Genomic DNA, 20,886 nt, shown 5'->3' on the forward strand with positions numbered 1-20,886 from the left:
TCACCGCATTGTCATGCTACGGCTCCAAGAGCGAGGGCGACAGCATAGCTTCCCACCCAGACGTGTCATGCTTACTGAAGGGAGTTAAACACGTCCGCCCACCATTGAAGTGGCCGGTACCTCTGTGGAATCTCAACCTCGTCCTGGAATTTCTAGCGAACCACTTTCAGACCCCTCTGAGGCCTGTCTCTCCGTCTTTTGACCTTAAAGACCGTGTTCTTGCTGGCAGTCTGCTCAGCCCGCCGCATCTCGGAACTACAAGCACTGTCCTGCCGTTCCTCAGGTTCACTCCGGGATCCATACAACTACGCACGGTTCCCTCATTCCTCCCCAAAGTGGTCTCTCACTTCCATCTTAACCAGACCATCTCGCTACTATCGGCGGACGCCCTGAAGAATTCAGAAGAAGCCCGTAGTGTACGCCACCTCAACATCGGCAGACTCCTATCCAGATATCTGGAAATGTCGGAACCCTTAAGAAAGACGGACCACCTTTTCGTCCTTCACAGCGGGAAGAAACAAAGAGAAGCGGCCTCGCGGGCCACCATAGCCCGCTGGATCAAGGAAATTATCAAGGCGGCCTAAGTAGAAGTAAAAAAGCCACCGCCTCTACAGGTCAAGGCCCATTTGACCAGAGCCCAGGCAGCATCCTGGGCAGAGACCAGACTGATGTCACCCGCCGAGGTTTACAGGGTGGTGACATGGTCCTCCATCCATACCTTCTCCAGATTTTACCGTCTGGACGTTCAGGCTCGGGAGGACACGGCCTTTGCAAGGGCAATACTGAGTGGGTCACAGGCAGCCTCCCACCCGGTTCGGGAGTAGCTTTTATACATCCCATTGGTCCTGAGTCCATCTGCTACACGCTAGGAAATGGAGAAATTACCTACCTGATAATTTCGTTTTCCTTAGTGTAGACAGATGGACTCAGCATACCACCCTTGGCTGCCGTACACATGGATTTCAAATGTTTCAAGGGTAAGCCACGTTTAATTTACCCAGGATTTCCACCCTGACAGGTGTCAACGCTTTCCAGTTGAGTTCACTGGCGGTCTCCAGCTATAGTCGATCAACCAATCAATTAACCAAGTTATAACGTCATCCAAGTTATGAAGTTATAAAAGTTATCCAAGTTACTCAAGTTAATCAATCAGTCAGTCACACATATATCCACAATGCTTTTCAAGGAGAATACTGAAGAGCTGCACTTCCTGCAGGGGTATATGTACTAGGGGCTGATGTCAGATGGAAATCTGATCCGTCTCCAACTGCTAACAGGAGTACACTATACCCATTGGTCCTGAGTCCATCTGTCTACACTAAGCAAAACGAAATTATCAGGTAAGTAATTTCTCCAATTAGCAAGTGGCCCACCACTGTTACCTCTCTCATAAAATCCTGTGTTCAACTAACAATTACATCTATAATTACTCCCTCTCATGTTGGTCCCTGAACCAATTGCCCCATGAAGCATTCGTTTATTTCATCCAGGAACTTTATCTCTCTAGCATATTCTGATGTGACTCTTACCCAGTCAATAGTGGGATAATTGAAATCTCCCATTATGACTTATTTATTTTATTTATTTTTTATATTCCGTGGTTCCTGTATGAGATACAGATCGCCTCGGTTTACAGTAAAAACAGTAACTTTGCTCGCAGGCAGTACATAGAACAGAAGAAAACAAGAACAGTAGAAAACTTCGCTCGCAGGCAGTACATAGAACAGAAGAAAACAAGTGCTGGAACAAACTGGTACAATTGGTGCAACTGCTAGAGAGGAATACTACAGCTAGTACAATTAGTATCTAAAATGAGTGGAAAAATAGCTGGGGGCAGGCAATAGAGTTGGATGTGAAGTACAGAAAACAACTGTGGGACCGGTCTGGGAGATCGCATCGAGGAAATGGAGGGCGAGCTTATACAAGTAAAAGGCAACAGGAGACATATGTAGGTGAAATAAATATGCTTCATGGAATCTGAAGGGATAATCATCGAGGACACCCAGATGAGGAGGGAAGAATGGGTAAGGGCGAGACTGTTAATACAGTCAAGGCAAAGATTAAGTGTCAGGGAAAGCTTGGATGAAGAGCCAAGTCTTAAGTCGAGTGGCATGGTTCCAGTCGAAGGTCTGGAGGGAGAGCGTTCCATTGGTGAGGGCCTGCTGTAGATAGAGCTCGCTTCCTTCTTGAAGTTTTCGCTGGCGGGGCATACAGTGTGCTTTTGTATGCAGATCTGATGGGTCTGGCTGACGTGTGAGGTCTTAGTTGGATGCTTAAAGAGTGGCGCGAGGTTGTGCGTCTCTTTGTGAATAATGGTGAGCACTTTGAAAAGTATCCTGACTTTGACGGGCAGCCAGTGAAGGGAACGTAGGATGGGGGTGATGTGGTCTCTTTTATTGGAGTTGGTGAGGATTCTGGCGGCGGCGTTCTGTACCATCTGTAGTGGTTTGATGCAATTAGCTGGGATACCGAGCAGGAGGGAGTTAGAATGATGGATTGTAGCACAAGGCGGAAACTGTTGAAGTGAAGGAGTGGTTTAAGCTTTCTGAGGACTTGCAATTTGTAGAAGCATTCCTTTGTGGTGTTATTTATACATTTTTTTAGGTTTAGTTGGTTGTCTAGCCAGGTTCCTAGGTCCTTGACAGCGGATGAAAGGTTGACTTGACTGCCAGTTTGGTTAGCTTCCCTAATTTCTCTTAGCATTTCACCGTCCATCTCACCATTTTGGCCAGGTGGATGGTAGTATGTTCCTATCGCTAAACTTTTCCCTAACACACATGAGATTTCTATGATAAAGATTCTACTGTGCACTTAAGTCTCTTGCAGGATCTTTATCCTGTTGGACTCTATACCCTCCTTGACATAAAGTGCTACACCCCCACCAAGTTGATCCTCCCTGTCATTGTGGTATAATTTGTACCTCGGTATAGCACTGTCCCATTGGTTATCCTCCTTCCACCAAGTCTCTGAGATGCCAATTATGTCAATCTCATCATTTACTGCTATGCACTCTAACTCTCTCATCTTACTTCTCAGACGTCTGGCATTGGCATACAGACATTTCAAAGTGTGTTTTTTGTTTGTATTAACAACCTGCTTTTCAGGTGATAGAGATAGGGGTAGATTTACAAAAACGGCGCGTTCGCGTACTTTTGTTGGCGCTCCAGGCGCCAACAAAAGTACGCGGGATTTTAGTAAATATGCGCGTAGCCGCTAAAATCCTGGATCGGCGCGCACAAGGCTATCGATTTCGTATAGCTGGCGCGCGCCGAGCCGCGCAGCCTACCCCCATTCCCTCCGAGGCTGCTCCGAAATCGGAGCGGCCTCGGAGGGAATTCCCTAACGCCCTCCCCTCACCTTCCCCTCCCTTCCTCTACCTAACCCACCCGCCCGGCCCTGTCTAAACCCCCCCCTTACCTTTGTCGGGGGATTTACGCCTCCCGGAGGGAGACGTAAATCCCCGCGCGCCGGGACGCAACCTGGGGGCGGGTCCGGAGGGCGCGGCCACGCCCCCGGACCGCCCCGGGCCGTAACCACGCCCCCGACACGCCCCGAAAACGCCGCGCGGTTCGGGCACGCCCCCCTCAGAAAACCCCAGGACTTACGCGAGTCCCGGGGCTTTGCGCGCGCCGGTAGGCCTATGTAAAATAGGCTCACCGGCGCGCAGGGCCCTGCTCGCCTAAATCCGCCTGGATTTGGGCGGATTTAGGCGAGCAGGGCTCTTAAAATCCGCCCAATAATTTGGAATCTTTTAGCTCAGGTGAGATTTTAGTTTCAGGCACTTGGACTATTTTTCTTATTATTGGAACCTCACTGTCTGGATGCCCTAATTCTAATGCTTCATTAGTATCCTTTGAAGATACCTCCCTCTGAACCATGCGCTGCTGAGCGACTGTCGGCTTTCCCCTTTGTTCTAGTTTAAAAGCTGCTCTATCTCCTTTTTAAAGCGCCAGAAGCCTGGTTCCACCTTGGTGAAGGTGGAGCCCGTCCCTTTGGAAAAGTCTGCTCCTTCCCCAAAAGGTTCCCCAGTTCTTTACAAAACTGAATCCCTCGTCCCTGCCCCAGCGTCTCATCCACGCATTGAGACTCTGGGACTTCTGCGTGTGCATTAAAAGAGATACAGGGTACTAATCCCCCAAAGAAAGCTTAAATCTATGCAGTTTATTTAAGCCCAGAGGTTGGATATTATAAATGCCCTTATTCCTGAGACACCTTTTAAAGGACCCACAGAAATGATGCATCACATCCCACAAAGATCCAGTGCTCTCCAGGAGGGTGCAGGAAATTTATAAGCATAGGCTGCAGTCTGGACTCTGCCCTCGTCCCCCCTTCCTGAGGGAACTAGCAGTGCACAGTTCGTAACACTTATTTTACCTTATATCTGTGATCCAATCAGCCCAGAAACTCACCCTCATTTGTCTTAGAATGGAGAAATTACTTACCTGATAATTTTGTTTTCCTTAGTGTAGACAGCTGGACTCAGGACCAATGGGTATAGTGTAGTCCTGATAGCAGTTGGAGACAGATCAGATTTCAATACATATACAATACATATACCCCTGCAGGAAGTGCAGCTCTTCAGTATTCTCCTCGAAAAGCATTGTGGATATACATGTGACTGACTAATTTGAATAACTTGATTAACTTTATACCTTGGTTAACTTGATTTAATTTGATCTGCTTGAATTGGCTATAGCTGGAGACCGCCAGTGCCCTCAACCGAGAAGCATTGACACGCGGTAGGATGGGTGTCCTAGATGAAGGAAAGCATGGCTTACCCTTGAATCACTCGCTCCCGGGGTTGTCCCCCCTAGAATTCCATGAGTAATGGCAGCCGTGGGTGGGATGCTGAGTCCATCTGTCTACACTAAGGAAAACGAAATTATCAGGTAAGTAATTTTTCCATTTCCTAGCGTGTAGCAGATGGATTCAGGACCATTGGGATGTATAAAAGCTACTCCCTAACTGGGTGGGAGGCTGCCCGTGACCCACTTAGTACTGCCCTTGCAAATGCCGTGTCCTCCCGAGCCTGAACATCCAGACGGTAGAATCTGGAGAAGGTATGAATAGAGGACCATGTCGCCGCCCTACAGATCTTGGCGGGTGACAGCATTCTAGTTTCTGCCCAGGATACTGCCTGTGCTCTGGTAGAGTGGGCTTTGACCTGTAGAGGCGGTGACTTGCCTGTTTCTACATAGGCTGCCTTGTTAACTTCCTTGATCCAGCGTGCTATGGTTGCCCGCGAGGCTGCTTCCCCTTGCTTCTTTCCGCTGTGAAGGACGAAAAGGTGGTCCGTTTTTCGTACGGGTTCCGACATTTCTAGATATCTGGAGAGGAGTTTGCCAATGTTGAGGTGGCGCAGACTCCGAGCTTCTTCCAAATTCTTCAAGTCATCCGTCTATGGTAGCGAGATGGTCTGGTTAAGATGGAAGTGTGAGACCACTTTGGGAAGGAACGAGGGGACCGTGCGTAGTTGGATGGATCCCGGGGTGAATCTGAGGAACGGCTCACGGCAGGACAGTGCCTGTAGTTCTGAGATGCGGCGGGCAGAACAAACTGCCCGCAGAAAAACAGTCTTTAAGGATAACAGGCGGAGAGACAGACCTCGGAGGGGTCTGAAGGTGGTTCCCGCTAGGAAATCCAGGACGAGATTGAGATTCCACAGAGGTACCGGCCACTTTAGTGGTGGGCGGATGTGTTTGACTCCTGTCAGGAAGCGTGACACGTCCGGGTGAGAAGCTATGCTGGCGCCCCAGCTCTTGGAGCCGTAGCAGGACAAGGTGGTCACCTGAACCTTGATGGAGTTGAGGGACAGCCCCTTCTGTAGTCCGTTCTGTAGGAACTCCAGGATAACGGGAACTTTCAATGAGCGTGGCTTGATGTCGTGGTCTTTGCACCAGGCTTCAAATATTCTCCAAATCCTTATGTACGTTAAAGATGTGGAGAACTTGCGTGCTCGGAGGAGGGTGTTGATTATAGCCCCCGAGTATCCGCTCTTTCTCAGGCGAGCCCTCTCAATGGCCAGACCATAAGAGAGAATTGAGCCGGGTCCTCATGGAAGATCGGGCCTTGTAGCAGGCCCCTGTGAGGAGGCAGGGGTAGTGGGTTCCCTGCCAGCAGTCTTCTTGGCCAATCCGGGGCCACCTGGAGAACTAGTCCCCACTAGGGGCCATGGCGGGAAGGCGTATAGCAGGGTCCCCAGAGGCCAGGTCATCGATCCCCTAGGACTGCAGTTCCTGCCTGCGGCTGAAGTATCTGGGTACTTGGGCGTTGGATCTGCTTGCTAGAAGATCCATGTCCGGCGTCCCCCACCGGTTCACTATCATTTGGAAGGCTGCGGTCGACAGCTTCCATTCTCCTGGGTCTAGACTTTCCCTGCTGAGATAGTCCGCCGTGATGTTGTCTTTCCCGGCATGTGGACGGCGGAGATCTCCTGGAGATTTGCTTCCGCCCACGCCATTACGGGGTCTATTTCTAGGGAGACCTGTTGGTTTCTGGCTCCTCCCTGTCGGTTGATGTAGGCTACTGTTGTGGCGTTGTCAGACATCACTCTGACCGCTTTGTATCGAAGTCTGTGAGCAAACCGCAGACAGGCTAGTCTGAATGCCATGCTTCTAGGCGATTGATGTTCCATCCTGTCTCTTCTGCGTTCCACTGCCCTTGGGCGGTTAACTCCTCGCAGTGTGTTCCCCATCCTCAAAGACTGGCATCTGTGGTGAGCAGGATCCAGGTTGGGGAGGATAACCTTGATCTCCGACTCGTGTGGCTGGTCTGCAGCCACCACTGTAGCTGGGTCCGGACTTTGCCCGGGAGTGATAGAAGTAAGGTGTAGTTCTGGGACCGTGGGTTCCACCATGATAGACGTGAGCGCTGTAGGGGCCTCATGTGGGCTCGTGCCCATGGCACAACTTCCAGTGTGGATGCCATGAGCCCGAGGACTTACAGGTAGTCCCAAGCTGTGGGGAAAGGATCGCTCAGAAAGGTTTGTAACCGGTTCCACAGTTTTGATCTGCTTGCGGGGGTCAGGCTGACCTTGTCTTCCTTGGTGTCGAATCGGACTCCTAGGTATTCCAACGACTGTGAAGGCTGTAGGGAACTTTTGTTTGTGTTGACCACCCATCCTAGGCTCTCCAGTAGAGTCTTGATTCGGCTTAGGCTCCCCCGAAGTACCTGGGCCCAGGATAGCGAACTCCCTCAGGCAGTGGGTGACCAAGTCCGGGAGCTCGTCCTTTGTGAAGAAGCATCTCATGGTTCGGTGAGGCTCTGTCCCCAGGGGGAGTTCCCCCTCTTCTAGGGGCTCGGCTTCCTCTTCAGGGTTGTCCTTGTCCCCATAGGTGGGGCTTCTGGGTAATGGAAGCCTTTGCCTAGGTCTTGAAGGGCCTGGGGCATAAAGGTCCTCTGGTGGAGAATGTGGCTGATCAGCCAGAGGTTCAGTTTGCATTTGAACAAAGGCGTGAATCCCTTTAAAGAACTCCACCCATGAGATAGATGCTGGGTCAAAGCTGAGGGGCGCTGGTTCCCTGGGGGTCCCCGTCGGTGGAGGTGTCCCACTGTGATTTGCTAGGTCCAGGGTACCCCCTGAAGAGCTATTACTCGGCCCTGGGTGGGACTGGCTCTGGCCTGCATCTCCCAGGGCCTCCTCGCACTGGGAGCACAGTGCGTTAGCCTCCTCGCTTTGTGCGGCTCTAATGTGGCATGATGGGCAGAGGCCTTGAGCCTTTATCCCTGTTTCTGGTGGTGCCATGGCTGTCGGCGCGTAAACTCTTATGCGCTCCGGTGCGCCTAAGACGTGCGTGTGGGTTGTGCGCCCAAGTCGTAGTTATGCGCACAGTTCGGGAGGCGTGCAGGGCGCGCGTATTCTTGTGTGCCCGGCCCTTGTGCGGGCAACTTATGCGTACGTCTACGCGCACATGTGCTTTGGGCGCCTAGCTCAGTTTGTGCGCCCGGGGCGAACGGAGCAGCGAATAGGGTCAAGATGGTGAAGGCGAGCACGCAGGCAGTATGGTGACCACCTCGGAGGGTCTCCACGTGGGTAGACCCATGGAATAGCCGGGTCCTGGCCCTGCTAGGGCGGATCAACCCAGTGACCTGTGCTCTTCCTTGATCCTCGGAGACCGGTTCAAAGCTGAAGATTTCTACCTTACCTTGTCTTCGGCGCTTCCCAGTTTCGTCCTGGGCGGTCTCCGGCTGCGGGGGGAGAGGGCAAATACCTTCACCGCCGCGCTCGAGGGTGCACCGGCTGCCTCTCAGCCGCACCCATAGTTCTGCTAATTTTTTTGCAATGGAAAAGTTTTGTCGTTGTCTTTGAATCATTAAAACCTTTCAAGTAGCAGAAAGTCTGTATCATATCACCCCTGCTCCTCCTTTCCTCCAGGGTGTACATATTTAGAGATTCTTCAATCTCTCCTCATAAGTCATTCGATGAAGACCCTCCACCTTTTTGGTCGCCCTTCTCTGGACTGCCTCCATCCTGTCTTTGTCCCTTTGGAGATACTGTCTCCAGAACTGAACACAGTACTCCAGGTGAGGCCTCACCATGGACCTATATAAGGGGATTATCACTTCCCTTTTCTTACTCGATATTCCTCTCTCTATGCATCAGGGGATGTGATTGCTGATCAAGCCACCTTCAGTCAGGGCAGCATCCAAAGCCTCTGCTTGAACTACAGTGCAGCGGTCAAACACTACCTGCAAGCCAGCACACAGGGAATGAGCTCTCTGGGGAAAACTGTCACAGGGTAAAAAAAAAATAAACTACAAATCATGCAAAACACCCATGTTGCCAAAATCGCTACTTAGCTGAATAACTTTTCCAGCTAAGCAGCACCGCTCTGATCCACCTACTGCCCACCCATTGCTTTCTCAGCCATTGAACATAGCTGGATATTCAGCAGCAGTGAGATAGAAGGATAAGTCCTACTTTTCCAGCTTTCTGCCATCTGAATATCAACCTCCCTGATTCTTATAGCTTACTTGATGGAAATGGAGTTTTATTGTTCTTGCATCTGGCATTTTAATATCTTTATTAGGCCACTCTTCTATTGCAAAACTATATGAAAGCAAGTGAACTGAATTTGACTCCCGTGCAACTTTTCTGGTAGCTTGCAAGGTCTTCCTTTCTACTGAAGTTTTTACCAGACACAGTACATTAACTTGGTTTTCCTCCAGAATGAATTTTCTGATGTTGCATGACATGGATCTTCTGACTAAAGCTTTTGCAACATTCAGTACATTTATTTATTTTTTTTGAAATTATGTTTATTGTATTCAGGCATAAACATGATAAACAACGATTCATAAAACTTAGCTTACATTGAACAACTAAAAGTCAACAACCCATGTATAAGTGGAAACGTGGACTGGAAATCCGGATAGTGACGTACAAAATTATTGAATACAGCAGAATATCTTCCATCCCTGATTTACCAACAAAAAGGAAAACAGAAATACCTATCTGTACAACTACTGTGCCATTCGTAATTGGTTGGAATCCGAAGCCTTTTATGTCCGAATACAAACAATTTTACATATTTTCTCCCATGTCCCAAAGCCTTCCCCCATACCCCCCCCCCCCCCCCCCCCCCCGCTTAAGGTACAATATAAGGTAGATGCAAAGGTCAGGTGGCAAAGAAGCGAGAAATAACATCGCACTATGTCAGGTGTGTGTGTACACGTGTGTAATTGACAGGTCTCCTGGGGGGCTATCTTCTAAATTTCTGCGTCCCCAAAACTCTTACCATGAGAGCCTTATTCAGCTAAAGATTACAGGTGGTCTCTAGAATGTGGTAGGACTAGGTTGGAGATACTTTAAAAAAGGATCCCACACTTTCTCAACGTCCACTTTCTGTGAAGGTCGTTGCCGGTATAAATAGAGTTCATGAGAACAGAGCCGGAACATAAGCTTAAACCAAAGATCCCACGTTGGGCCCCTGGTATCCATCCAACATGCCAGAATTCCCTCCTTTCCCACTACTGCGGCTTTGGACAAGAATCTCATCAGCCAATTAAACTGTGGGCCCTTTGCCATGGTATCTGATGGAATTCCAAAGAGCCACAAGGATGGGTCTAACGGTACAGGTCCTTGCCAGATGGATACACAAAACTTCCGTATATCCTCCCAGTAAGCTTGTATGGTGGGATATTCCCAAAATACATGAAAACAATTTCCCAGGGATAGTCCGCATTTCTGGCAAATAGGAGAATCACAAAGACTAGCTTGAAAGGCCCTTACAGGGGTTATAAAGCCCTGTCACAGAAATTTATATTGAGTCTCTCTCAGGTCTTCCGTGATCGTAATAGAAGCGATCTGTGAGAAACATTTGAGAAAGACAGCAGAAGGTAGAGAAAATGTGGGCCATTGTTCCCATCTAGTTTATAATCTTTTCAGGCTGGTATCTGAAAGCCCCTCACCCAACTCTTTATAAAACTGGGAAATAGTAGGCCGTTTAGTAGACCTTGTTGTGAAAATATTTCGCAATTCTTCCAATTACGGCTATTAGACTGCATAAAATGTCTGATTTGTAAATAAGCAAAATTGTCTACATTTGGGAGTCGGAATTGCTGCTGGAGCTTGGAGAAACTATACAACTGACCCGTAATGGGATGAATCAGTTGGTAAATATAGGTAAGACCTAATTTTCGCCAACGCTGGAAGGTTATCCCATGCGTGCCCGATAGGAAGTATGAATTATTAGTCAAGGTGAGCAAAGGAGTAATCCCTCTAGGTTGCCCGAGTATTTTGCAAAGCTGTGACCATGCCTTCCTGCAGCTGGCCACCAATAAATGGCCTTTAAGCTGCGGTGGAACATCAGTGTCTTTCATGTGTAACAAAGAATTGAGGGTGGAAGCCCCATACCAGTCCCGCAGCAAAGAGTACGGTGTGTAGTGCGATGTTTCCCATAACCAGTACTGTAAAAACCTCAACATGCAGGCCAGGTTATATTTCACTAAATCTGGACATCCTAAGCCCCCTTTCTGCTTATGTAACTATAGACTATGTAAGGAGATACGTGCTTTCTTTCCTCCCCACAGGTAATTCCGAAGGTCTTGATGAAGCGAGTGAATATCTTGTGAGGAGAGTATGATGGGTACCATTTGTAAAACGTACAACCATTTGGGGAGAATCACCATTTGATATAGATGCACTCTCCCCTTCAAAGATAAGGGGAGTACCTTCCAACGATCAAGTGTGGTGTGAGTATATTGCAAAAGGGGTTGTACATTTAACCTGTAAATATCGCCCAAGTCTCGAGGTATTTTCACCCCTAAATATTTAACCTCTCCTAAAGCCCATCTGAGGGGGAATGGGCCTACCCATTTGTCGTGTAGGTCACCCAGAACATCCATGGCTTCCGACTTGTCCCTGTTTATTTTAAGCCCGGCAAAGGAGCCGAATTGTTCTTGCAAACTTAACAACTGGGGTAGGGATGTACGAGGCTGCGACAAAAATACAAGAACATCGTCAGCAAAAGCTGCTACTTTAAACCGCCCCTGTGCTCTCTCAAATCCCAGGATTTTCGGGTGTGCCTCAACCTTCCTCAAAAGCGGGTCAATAGTGAGTATATATAAAAGGGGTGACAAGGGGCATCCCTGGCGGACTCCCCGTTGGATTTCTACCGCGTCTGAGCTTACTCCATTCACTATAATCTGGGACACTGGGGATGCATATAGTAACTGGAGAAAATGTACAAAATCCCCCTCTAACCCATACCTGTTCAACACAGAGAACATGTAGGACCAGGATACTCTATCGAACGCCTTCTCAGAATTAAAGCCGATCACAAGCGAAGGGGTTTCTGTTTGCTGACAAAATTGTAAAGCAGAGATGAGCTTAATAATATGACTAGTGGCCGAGCGTCCTTGAACAAACCCCACTTGCTGCTCCGTAATCAATGTAGGAATAATCAAAGCTAGTCTATCGGCCAGGACTTTGGCCAGGATCTTTAGATCACTGTTTAGTAAAGAGATTGGTCTATACGATTCAGGTTTTTGAGGGTCTTTCCCTGGTTTGGGAAGGACTATGATATGTGCCTTATTAAATTCCCGGGAAAAACAACCTCTTACCAGACCATCTTTGTAAAATTCTGTCAGAGGAACGGCAATATGTGTCTTAAGCATCTTGTAGAAATCGTACGAAAACCCGTCTGGGCCAGGTGATTTCCTAGAAGCCATGGATGTAACAACCCGAAGCACTTCATAAGATTGGAGAGGGCGGTTCAAAAATTCTTTTTGCTGGGCAGTGATTTTAGGTAATTGGATATCGGAGAAGAAATCCTGTTCAATGCATGCTGGTGGGGTTAAATCTGCCTTATACAAAGTAGAATAAAAATCCCGGAAAATCTCTCAGATATCCTTAACCGCAGACACTGGTTTCCCGTGTACGTTTTTCATAGTGTAAATTAAAGATTTTGGGCGGGTTGCCCTTACTAGATTTGCTAGTGGTCTGCCCGCTTTATTCCCATATCTAAAGTAATTATGTTGGGCCACCTGTAGAGACTTGCTCGCTCGTATGTGAAGCACCGTATTCAATTGGTTGAGAACACTGAAGTAGGCCTTTCTCCTGTCCTCTGATGGACTCGAAATCCAAGCCTTCCGAGCCTGTTTAGTAAGGGATACTAACTGTAAGATATCTGCATTTAGCCTTTTATACCTAGCACTCGTATAGCCCAGGATCTCGTCCCGTAGAACGGCTTTACCCGCCTCCCAAAATAAATGTGGTGTGCAAGCGTGTTGGGCATTGTTCTTTGCATAATCCAGCCATTTATCTTTTAGGAAGGCTTGGAAATCTTTATCATCTCTAAGAGATGCAGGGAATTTCCAAGAGTTTTGTCCAGCAATGCTTGGACCCAAGTTCAATGTCAGTGATACAGGGGAGTGGTCGGAGATAACCAGCAGTTCAATATCTGCTTTAACCACTTTCGGGAAACCTGCCCCATCTATTAATATGTAGTCTATACGGGAGGAGGAGCCGTGGGGATTGGAAAAGAAAGTATAATCCCTAACTGAGGGATGTAGCGTCCTCCAAACATCTATAACTCCCAATTGGGAACAAACCATTTCTACCCCTTCTCCACGTTTGGGTAACTGCCGCCCACTTGTCTGTGACCTATCTAAAGTACCATCCATCACACAGTTGAAATCCCCTGCTACCAATAATAGTCCCTCCCTGTGTGTCAGAAGCAGACCGTTCAGGGATTTAAGAAAGCACTGGGGATTCTTTGTAGGAGCATAAATGCAGCAAATAATAACCTGCTGACCCTGCCATTGACCAACTACCAGCACATATCTGCCCTCGGGGTCTGAGATAGAATGGGACAATACAAAGTCTGTGGATTTATTTATGAGTATCGCTACTCCCGCCTTTTTATGTTGGGCCTCCGCAAAGAAACACGTCTTCACCCAATCTCTCTGAAGTTTCAAAGACTCTTTGGTGGTTAGGTGAGTCTCTTGTATACAAACTATGTCTCCCTGTAATTTTTTTAGGTGGGATAAAACTTTTTTTCTCTTAATGGGTGATCCAAGGCCATGTACATTCCAAGAAATCAGTCGAACCATAATGTTAACCAAGTAGGAACGATAAAGGATACATTTCTAAGCATGTGTCTAGGGTCAGAGGTCCCAGCCGCCTCTGCCCTACTCCAGCCACCCAATTCTCCCTGTGAGAACCTCGAGACGCCCCCTCTGGGAACCGCACCATACATCCGTCCACACACAACACCATTCATCCACCCTGTACCCGCCACCCAAGCCCATACCCACCATAGTATTCTGATCCAGATAGAACCCATCGCGACACTATACCTCTCCCTCCCACCCCTTGCCCAGTCTCCCCCCCTCCCCCCCCAGAAAGCCCCTAATGTCCTTAGAAAAGGAGTATGATTGGTCCCACATCCCCAGATGTGGTGCCGTATAAGGTGTCCGGGTGCCACGGCCAAAAGAGCTATCGAAACAGTCCGATCCACTCCACACACTTTGTCCGAACTCAGAAAAACTTATTAACGTAGGTGTCTTAGAGGCAGCATTGCCCAAGGGCAAGCCCCTACAGGCAACCAAATTTAAAGTCACAGCCTTCTCCTTTTACGAGCTGTAGCCCACTCCGGTTAGGCCAGCTTTACTCCTTCACATGAAATACTGTTCCATGGCCTTAGAGTCCAGAGTCAAAAATCACGTTGGAGGTGATAAGGAGCCGCTCAGACGGGGTTGTAGAAACTTCATAGCCTCCTCTGGATCTCGAAACGTGTAAGTAGTATTATCTTGCCAGATCCGGAGCGTGGCAGGAAATTGTAGTGTAAAGCAAATTTTATGTTCAAACAATTTGGAGCATACCGGTGAGAACTGCTTCCGTTGTTGGGAGACTTGAGCCGAATAATCCTGAGTGATCCGGACTCTATGTCCTTTATATGTAAGCTCCTGATTCTTCCTGTACGCCAACCAAATTTGTTGCTTAATAGCCGAATTCAATATTTTTGCAATCGCTACTCTTGGTCTGGGATCCATCGGGCGTTTGTTCCCCAGTCTGTGCGCCCTTTCAACCTTGAGTTCGCCCCGTAGATCCTTTAGGCCTACAGCTTCTGGGAGCCATTCTTCCAAAAACGCCACGAGGCCCTGTTCATCCACTTGTTCAGGAAGACCGAGAAATCTTAAATTATCTCTCCGTAGGCGGTTTTCAAGATCATCCAATTTTTGCTGGCAGGCCTGCAACGCTTTCTCCGTAACAGTAGCTTTCGCGCCGTGCTCACTCAGCCCTTCCTCCACCCCCACGACTCTGCTTTCTAACGCGTCCATCCGCGGGCCAAAGTCAGAAATCGTGGCCTTTACCTCTGCCAACTGCTGTTGAATCCCCGCTAGCTTAACATCCAACGTTGTCTCCAGAGTGGCCTGCAGGATTTCCACCGTTAATGGGGCAGATTGAGTCGGGCCTGTTTCTCCCGTGCCGGTCGCCATCTTGGGGTCCGCGGTTTTTCCCTTCTCTTTTTCTTTGTCTCGTTTCCCACTTCTGGAAGCCATAGGTTGTGGGGATTTATGCATAAAATTGACATTCGACAACACCTTTGCCGTGGCACCCAGAGCTACGGGAGAGCGCATCTTCCCTAGCACATCACCCCACGTGACCCCCCCCCATTCAGTACATTAAATGGTTTTTCTTCAGTATGGATTCTCTGATGCTGTCTGAGACCTGCCATGTTACTGAAGCTTTTACCACATTCAGTAGATTTAAATGGTTTTTCTCCAGTATGGGTTCTCTGATGGCGCCTGAGACCTGCCATGTTACTGAAGCTTTTACCACATTCAGTACATTTAAATGGTTTTACTCCAGTATGGATTCTCTGATGTAATATGAAACACACTTTCTGAGAGAAGCTTTTACCACATTCAGTACATTTAAATGGTTTTTCTCCAGTATGGATTCTCTGATGCAATATTAAATGCGCCTTCAGAGAGAAGCTTTTACCACATTCAGTGCATTTAAATGGTTTTTCTCCAGTATGGATTCTCTGATGCAATATTAAATGCGCCTTCCGAGAGAAGGTTTTACCACAATCAGTGCATTTAAATGGTTTTTCTCCAGTATGGATTCTCTGATGCAATATTAAATGCCCCTTCCGAGAGAAGGTTTTACCACATTCAGTACATTTAAATGGTTTTTCTCCAGTATGGATCTTCTCATGCTGTCTGAGATATGCCTTGTACCTGAAGCTTTTACCACATTCAGTACATTTAAATGGTTTTTCTCCAGTGTGGATTCTCTGATGCTGTATGAGAGAGTCCTTGACACTGTAGCTTTTACCACATTCAGTACATTTAAATGGTTTTCTTCCAGTGTGGACTCTCTGATGCTGTCTGAAACCTGCCTTGTAGCTGAAGCCTTTACCACATTCAGTACATTTAAATGGTTTTTCTCCAGTGTGGATTCTCTGATGCTGTCTGAGATATGCCTTGTCGCTGAAGCTTTTAGCACATTCAGTACATTTAAATGGTTTTTCTCCAGTGTGGATTCTCTGATGCTGTCTGAGATATGCCTTGTCATTGAAGCTTTTACCACATTCAGTACATTTAAATGGTTTTTCCCCAGTGTGGATTCTCTGATGCTGTCTGAGAGAGGCCTTGACACAGTAGCTTTTACCACATTCAGTACATTTAAATGGTTTTCTTCCAGTGTGGACTCTCTGATGGTGACTGAGACCTGCCTTGTCGCTGAAGCTTTTACCACATTCAGTACATTTAAATGGCTTTTCTCCAGTGTGGATTCTCTGATGCTGTCTGAGAGAGGCCTTGACACAGTAGCTGTTACCACATTCAGTACATTTAAATGGTTTTCTTCCAGTGTGGACTCTCTGATGCTGTCTGAGACCTGCCTTGTAGCTGAAGCCTTTACCACATTCAGTACATTTAAATGGTTTTTCTCCAGTGTGGATTCTCTGATGCTGTCTGAGACCTGCCTTGTCCCTGAAGCTTTTACCACATTCAGTACATTTAAATGGTTTTTCTCCAGTATGGATTTTCTGATGCTCTCTGAGATATGCCTTGTACCTGAAGCTTTTACCACATTCAGTACATTTAAATGGTTTTTCTCCAGTGTGGATTCTCTGATGCTGTATGAGAGAGGCCTTGACACAGTAGCTTTTACCACATTTAGTACATTTAAATGGTTTTTCTCCAGTGTGGATTCTCTGATGCTGTCTGAGACCTGCCTTGTCGCTGAAGCCTTTACCACACTCAGTACATTTAAATGGTTTTTCTCCAGTGTGGCTTCTCTGATGCTGTCTGAGATATGCCTTGTCACTGAAGCTTTTAGCACATTCAATACATTTAAATGGTTTTTCTCGAGTGTGGATTCTCTGATGCTTTCTGAGATATGCCTTGTCACTGAAGCTTTTACCACACTCAGTACATTTAAATGGTTTTTCTCCAGTGTGGCTTCTCTGATGCTGTCTGAGATATGCCTTGTCACTGAAGCTTTTAGCACATTCAATACATTTAAATGGTTTTTCTCCAGTGTGGATTCTCTGATGCTTTCTGAGATATGCCTTGTCACTGAAGCTTTTACCACATTCAGTGCATTTAAATGGTTTTTCTCCAGTGTGGATTCTCTGATGCTGTCTGAGAGAGGCCTTGACACAGTAGCTTTTACCACATTCAGTACATTTAAATGGTTTTTCTCCAGTATGGATTCTCTGATGCTGTCTGAGACCTGCCTTGTCCCTGAAGCTTTTACCACATTCAGTACATTTAAATGGTTTTTCTAATAAAGAGAACGCAGAACTGTAAGATTCCCCATCTTGAGGGCAATGAGAAGGTCTCTTACCTGTGTGTATTCTTTGGTGTATTACTAAGGATTCCCTGCAAGAAAAGGTTCTCTTGCATTCAATACAAATAAAAGTGCTCCCTTCAGTGTGGATTCTCTGGTGTAATTTCAGGGTTAACTTCTGTTTGGATGGAAAAGGTCTCTCTCCTGTGTGACTCCTCTGGTGCAAGACAAAATGACATTTTCTATTAAAGTTTTTCCCACAGGTTTCACAGTGAAAGGATTTCTTCCCTTCCTCCTCTTTCTGCTGGAAGTCAGAAGTCATTTGATCACTGTTATTACTCTGGAACCGTCTCTCTGCTCTCAGATTTCTCATGCGGTGTTCAAAACTCATTTGATCACTGTTATTACTTTGGAAGGGATTCTCTCTTCTCAGGTGTCCCTGGTGCTCAGGGATATCTGTGAACTCCCTGTCACTTCTCTCACAAGCAGTGACTCCATCCAGTGACTCTCCTGCAGAGGCTTGCTCCTTCTTCTCTGATTCCTGCTGTCTTTGGCTAATGTCTCCCCCCTCAGTCCTCTGGGCAAGATTCTCACAGACATTTCCTGATTGTCTGGGTGTAAGTGCTAATACTATAGGGTGTTCTTCTCGATTCTCCTCCCTCGTCTCTTTCTGTATGACCTCATTGTCTGCTGGATATAAAAAGAAGGAATTAATCATGTGTAAGTGACAATGGCATGGAACGCTACCAATAATCTGAGATGTTTAGAAGGATCACATAATGAATGCATATTAAAGAATTTTGTAACTTAGCAGAAACTTTATGTGATGCCTATGAAAACCTCTCTATGATGTCTCTATAGAAATATTCAGAGAAGTTAAGAAAATCAGTGGGTTCTCTTTACCATACGGTGTAGGATACAGAAATAAAGCTGATGAAATACAGGAACTTTGGAGATCATACAGGACCCTCCTTTAGGATTCCTGTAGGTCTGGTTCCTCTGGGCTTATCTACTATTTATTTAATAACATTTATAATCTGCTTATAGCAGATCTGCCAAACTGAACATTATAATAAATTAAAATAATAATAATCATGGATCATTAAACTTCAGAGATCTAAAAACAAGAGTTAAAATTTAAAATTTAATCCACTGCTGGAGCAGCAACCAATGTAATTCATGCAGCAGCAGAGTCACATGATCCCAAGGAAAGCTTCTTATAACTAAACGGGCCCTGGCGGTTTGGAGCGTTTGCAAGGCTCGCAGGCTAGAGTGAGGCAGACCAATACATAATCTGCTGTAGATCCAGATTGCCTCTGCCAGCTCTCTCAGAGGATTCAGAAACCTAGGAATAAATGGGTTACAGTAGGCTCTGGTAGAACAAGACCTGTAACTCTGAGATACCCAATTTCCCCAACGTTGCAGCATCCTGTATATCCACCCCACTACTCCCACACAGAAGTCAGACATCCAGGATTCAAAAACCCAGGAAGGTGAAATTACTACTCAGCTGATAATTTTCTTTCCTCTAGGATAGGCAAGCCAGTGCACATAAGTGGGTTATGCATGCCTACCAGCAGATGGAGACAGAAACCAACTAACTCGCTGATGTCACCCTCATATAGCCCTGTACTGACATCAGTGTCCCAGTATTCTGCAAAAGTCAACTGTGGCAACTAATTAACAGTAGAACTAAGTCCGGAGTTAAAAACACTTCCTCCCCCAATCATTCAATTCTTTTTTTTCTTCCAGTGAGCAAAGCACTGGACTCAGAAGAGAAGAAAATGCAGAAGCCATAACAGACAAAGAAGGCAAACACTTACAAGGCCCTTAGACGACCTGAAGATCTGCATCGGCCTACGAATTCTGCCTTTAATAATGTCCCTGAGAAAGGACAAATAGAAAAAATCAGTACAGGCAGATCAGGGCAGGATTGTGGATTGGCCTGCCTCTCAGAGAGGAAAAGAAATTATCAGATAAGTAGTAATTTCACCTTCCTCTTTATCCAGGCAGTCCAGTCCACACAAGTGGGATGTACCAAAGCTACTTCCTCGTAAGGGAGGAGGCTGCTCTGGCAAAAGATGCAACTTCTCAAACCCCAACCACCATACACTAATGCCTGGAGAAGGGATATAACCAAGACAACGTCACTGCTAGGCAAATCTCCAACAAAGAAAGAAACTATTACTCTGCCCAAGATACCAGTAGCTAAATGTAATCCACTTTGAAGTGCTGAAAAAAGTGCGAAAAGCAGAATATAAATCTAAATAAATTGGAGAAATTACTTACCTGATAATTTCTTTTTCCTTAGGGTAGACAGATGGACTCAGGACCAACGGGTATAGTGTACTCCTGATAGCAGTTGGAGATGGATCAGATTTCAATCTGACGTCTGCCCTAGTACATATACCCCTGCAGGAAGTGCAGCTCTTCAGTATTTTCCGTCTCCATAGCAGTTAGGGACTCTATGCACGCTAGCACAGCGTTAGAGTAAATTTTACCAAAGAAATCCAAATTAAGAAGAAATCTTACCTCTACAGACGAGCCCCACTCTTCTGCGGTGACACCCATTGGGTCCCTCCCCCAGTTGACATTCCCGAGGTAATTTCCACAATCCCAAGGAGGTAAGCCTCGGTCCGGCGGCCGACCCTTGGCGGGGACCTAGCCCCCGACATCGGGTGAGGCTGAGAGGCAGCGGGTGCAACCTCGAGCGCGGCGGTGAAGGTATTTCCCTCTCCCCCTGCAGCCGGAGACCGCCCGGAATGAAACCAGGAAGCACCGAGATAAGATAAGGTAGAAATTTATTTAAAAGTCTCCAGTCTCCGAAGCTCGAGGAGCCGCACAGTTCGCCAACCGGGACCAGTGCCACCGGGTTGATCGGCCCTAGTAGGGCTAGACTCCGTTGAGATCCGAGGGTCCTCCCACGTGGAGACCCTCCAAGGTGGTCGCCATATTGTCCACGTGGTAGCCGTCACCATTTTGGCCTTGTTGGCAGCCCTGTCCGCCGTCTTGATCCGTGCGCACAGAGGCGAGCCGTGCGCTCAAATACCCTGAGCGCACAATGTCGCGCGCACAAGTACCGAGAGCACAAGCGAAGCGCATAACCATGCGCTCACTGTGCCGGGCGCATAATTTCGACCTGTGCGCGCACATCGCTCTGCACGCATGCACCAAAACTACACACGCAACTTCGACGCACACCGGAGCGCACAACTGTATTGTATGCGCACAAGCCATGACACCACCAGAAAATAAGCTCAAAGCTCAGGGCCTTTGCCCAGCATGCCACATTAGAGCTGCACAGCATGAGGAGGCCACAGCCCTGTGTATACAGTGCGAAGAGGCCTTAGGGGACTCAACTCATGGCCCTCCCCAGCCGGTACCGGACCCCAGCCCTTCGAGCAGTACGCCGGACCTAGCATCACACAGTGGGACCCCCCCCTTAAACGGGATTCCCCAGGGACACAGCGCCCCCTAGTCTAGGCCCAGCTTCTATCTCCTGGGTGGAATTCTTCAAAGGTCTGCATACCTTCGTCCACATGCAACCGGGGCCTCCTACAGTGCGATCACAGGCCCCACCAGAGGACCTCAACATGCCAGGACCCTCTATGCCCAGGGAAGTGATCCCAACGCCCAGA

General features: G+C 47.5%; 1 protein-coding gene across 10 annotated transcripts in view; it reads right to left on the reverse strand.

The window, feature by feature from the left end:
• Nucleotides 1-15,060: 15,060 nt before the first annotated feature.
• Nucleotides 15,061-20,886, reverse strand: part of LOC115083627 (zinc finger protein 585A-like) — a 738,796-nt gene continuing 732,970 nt past the window's right edge. For 9 of the 10 annotated variants that reach the window (XM_029587553.1, XM_029587552.1, XM_029587555.1 and 6 more), the window contains exon 5: nucleotides 15,061-17,938. In XM_029587553.1, coding sequence (XP_029443413.1) covers nucleotides 15,090-17,938 — 2,849 coding nt within the window. In that variant the 3' untranslated portion in view covers nucleotides 15,061-15,089. The remainder of the gene's footprint in view (nucleotides 17,939-20,886) is intronic. The other variant, XM_029587550.1, reaches the window with a different exon arrangement.

Source organism: Rhinatrema bivittatum, chromosome 2 (genome assembly GCF_901001135.1).
Source record: "Rhinatrema bivittatum chromosome 2, aRhiBiv1.1, whole genome shotgun sequence".
NCBI classification, from domain to species: Eukaryota; Metazoa; Chordata; class Amphibia; order Gymnophiona; family Rhinatrematidae; genus Rhinatrema; species Rhinatrema bivittatum.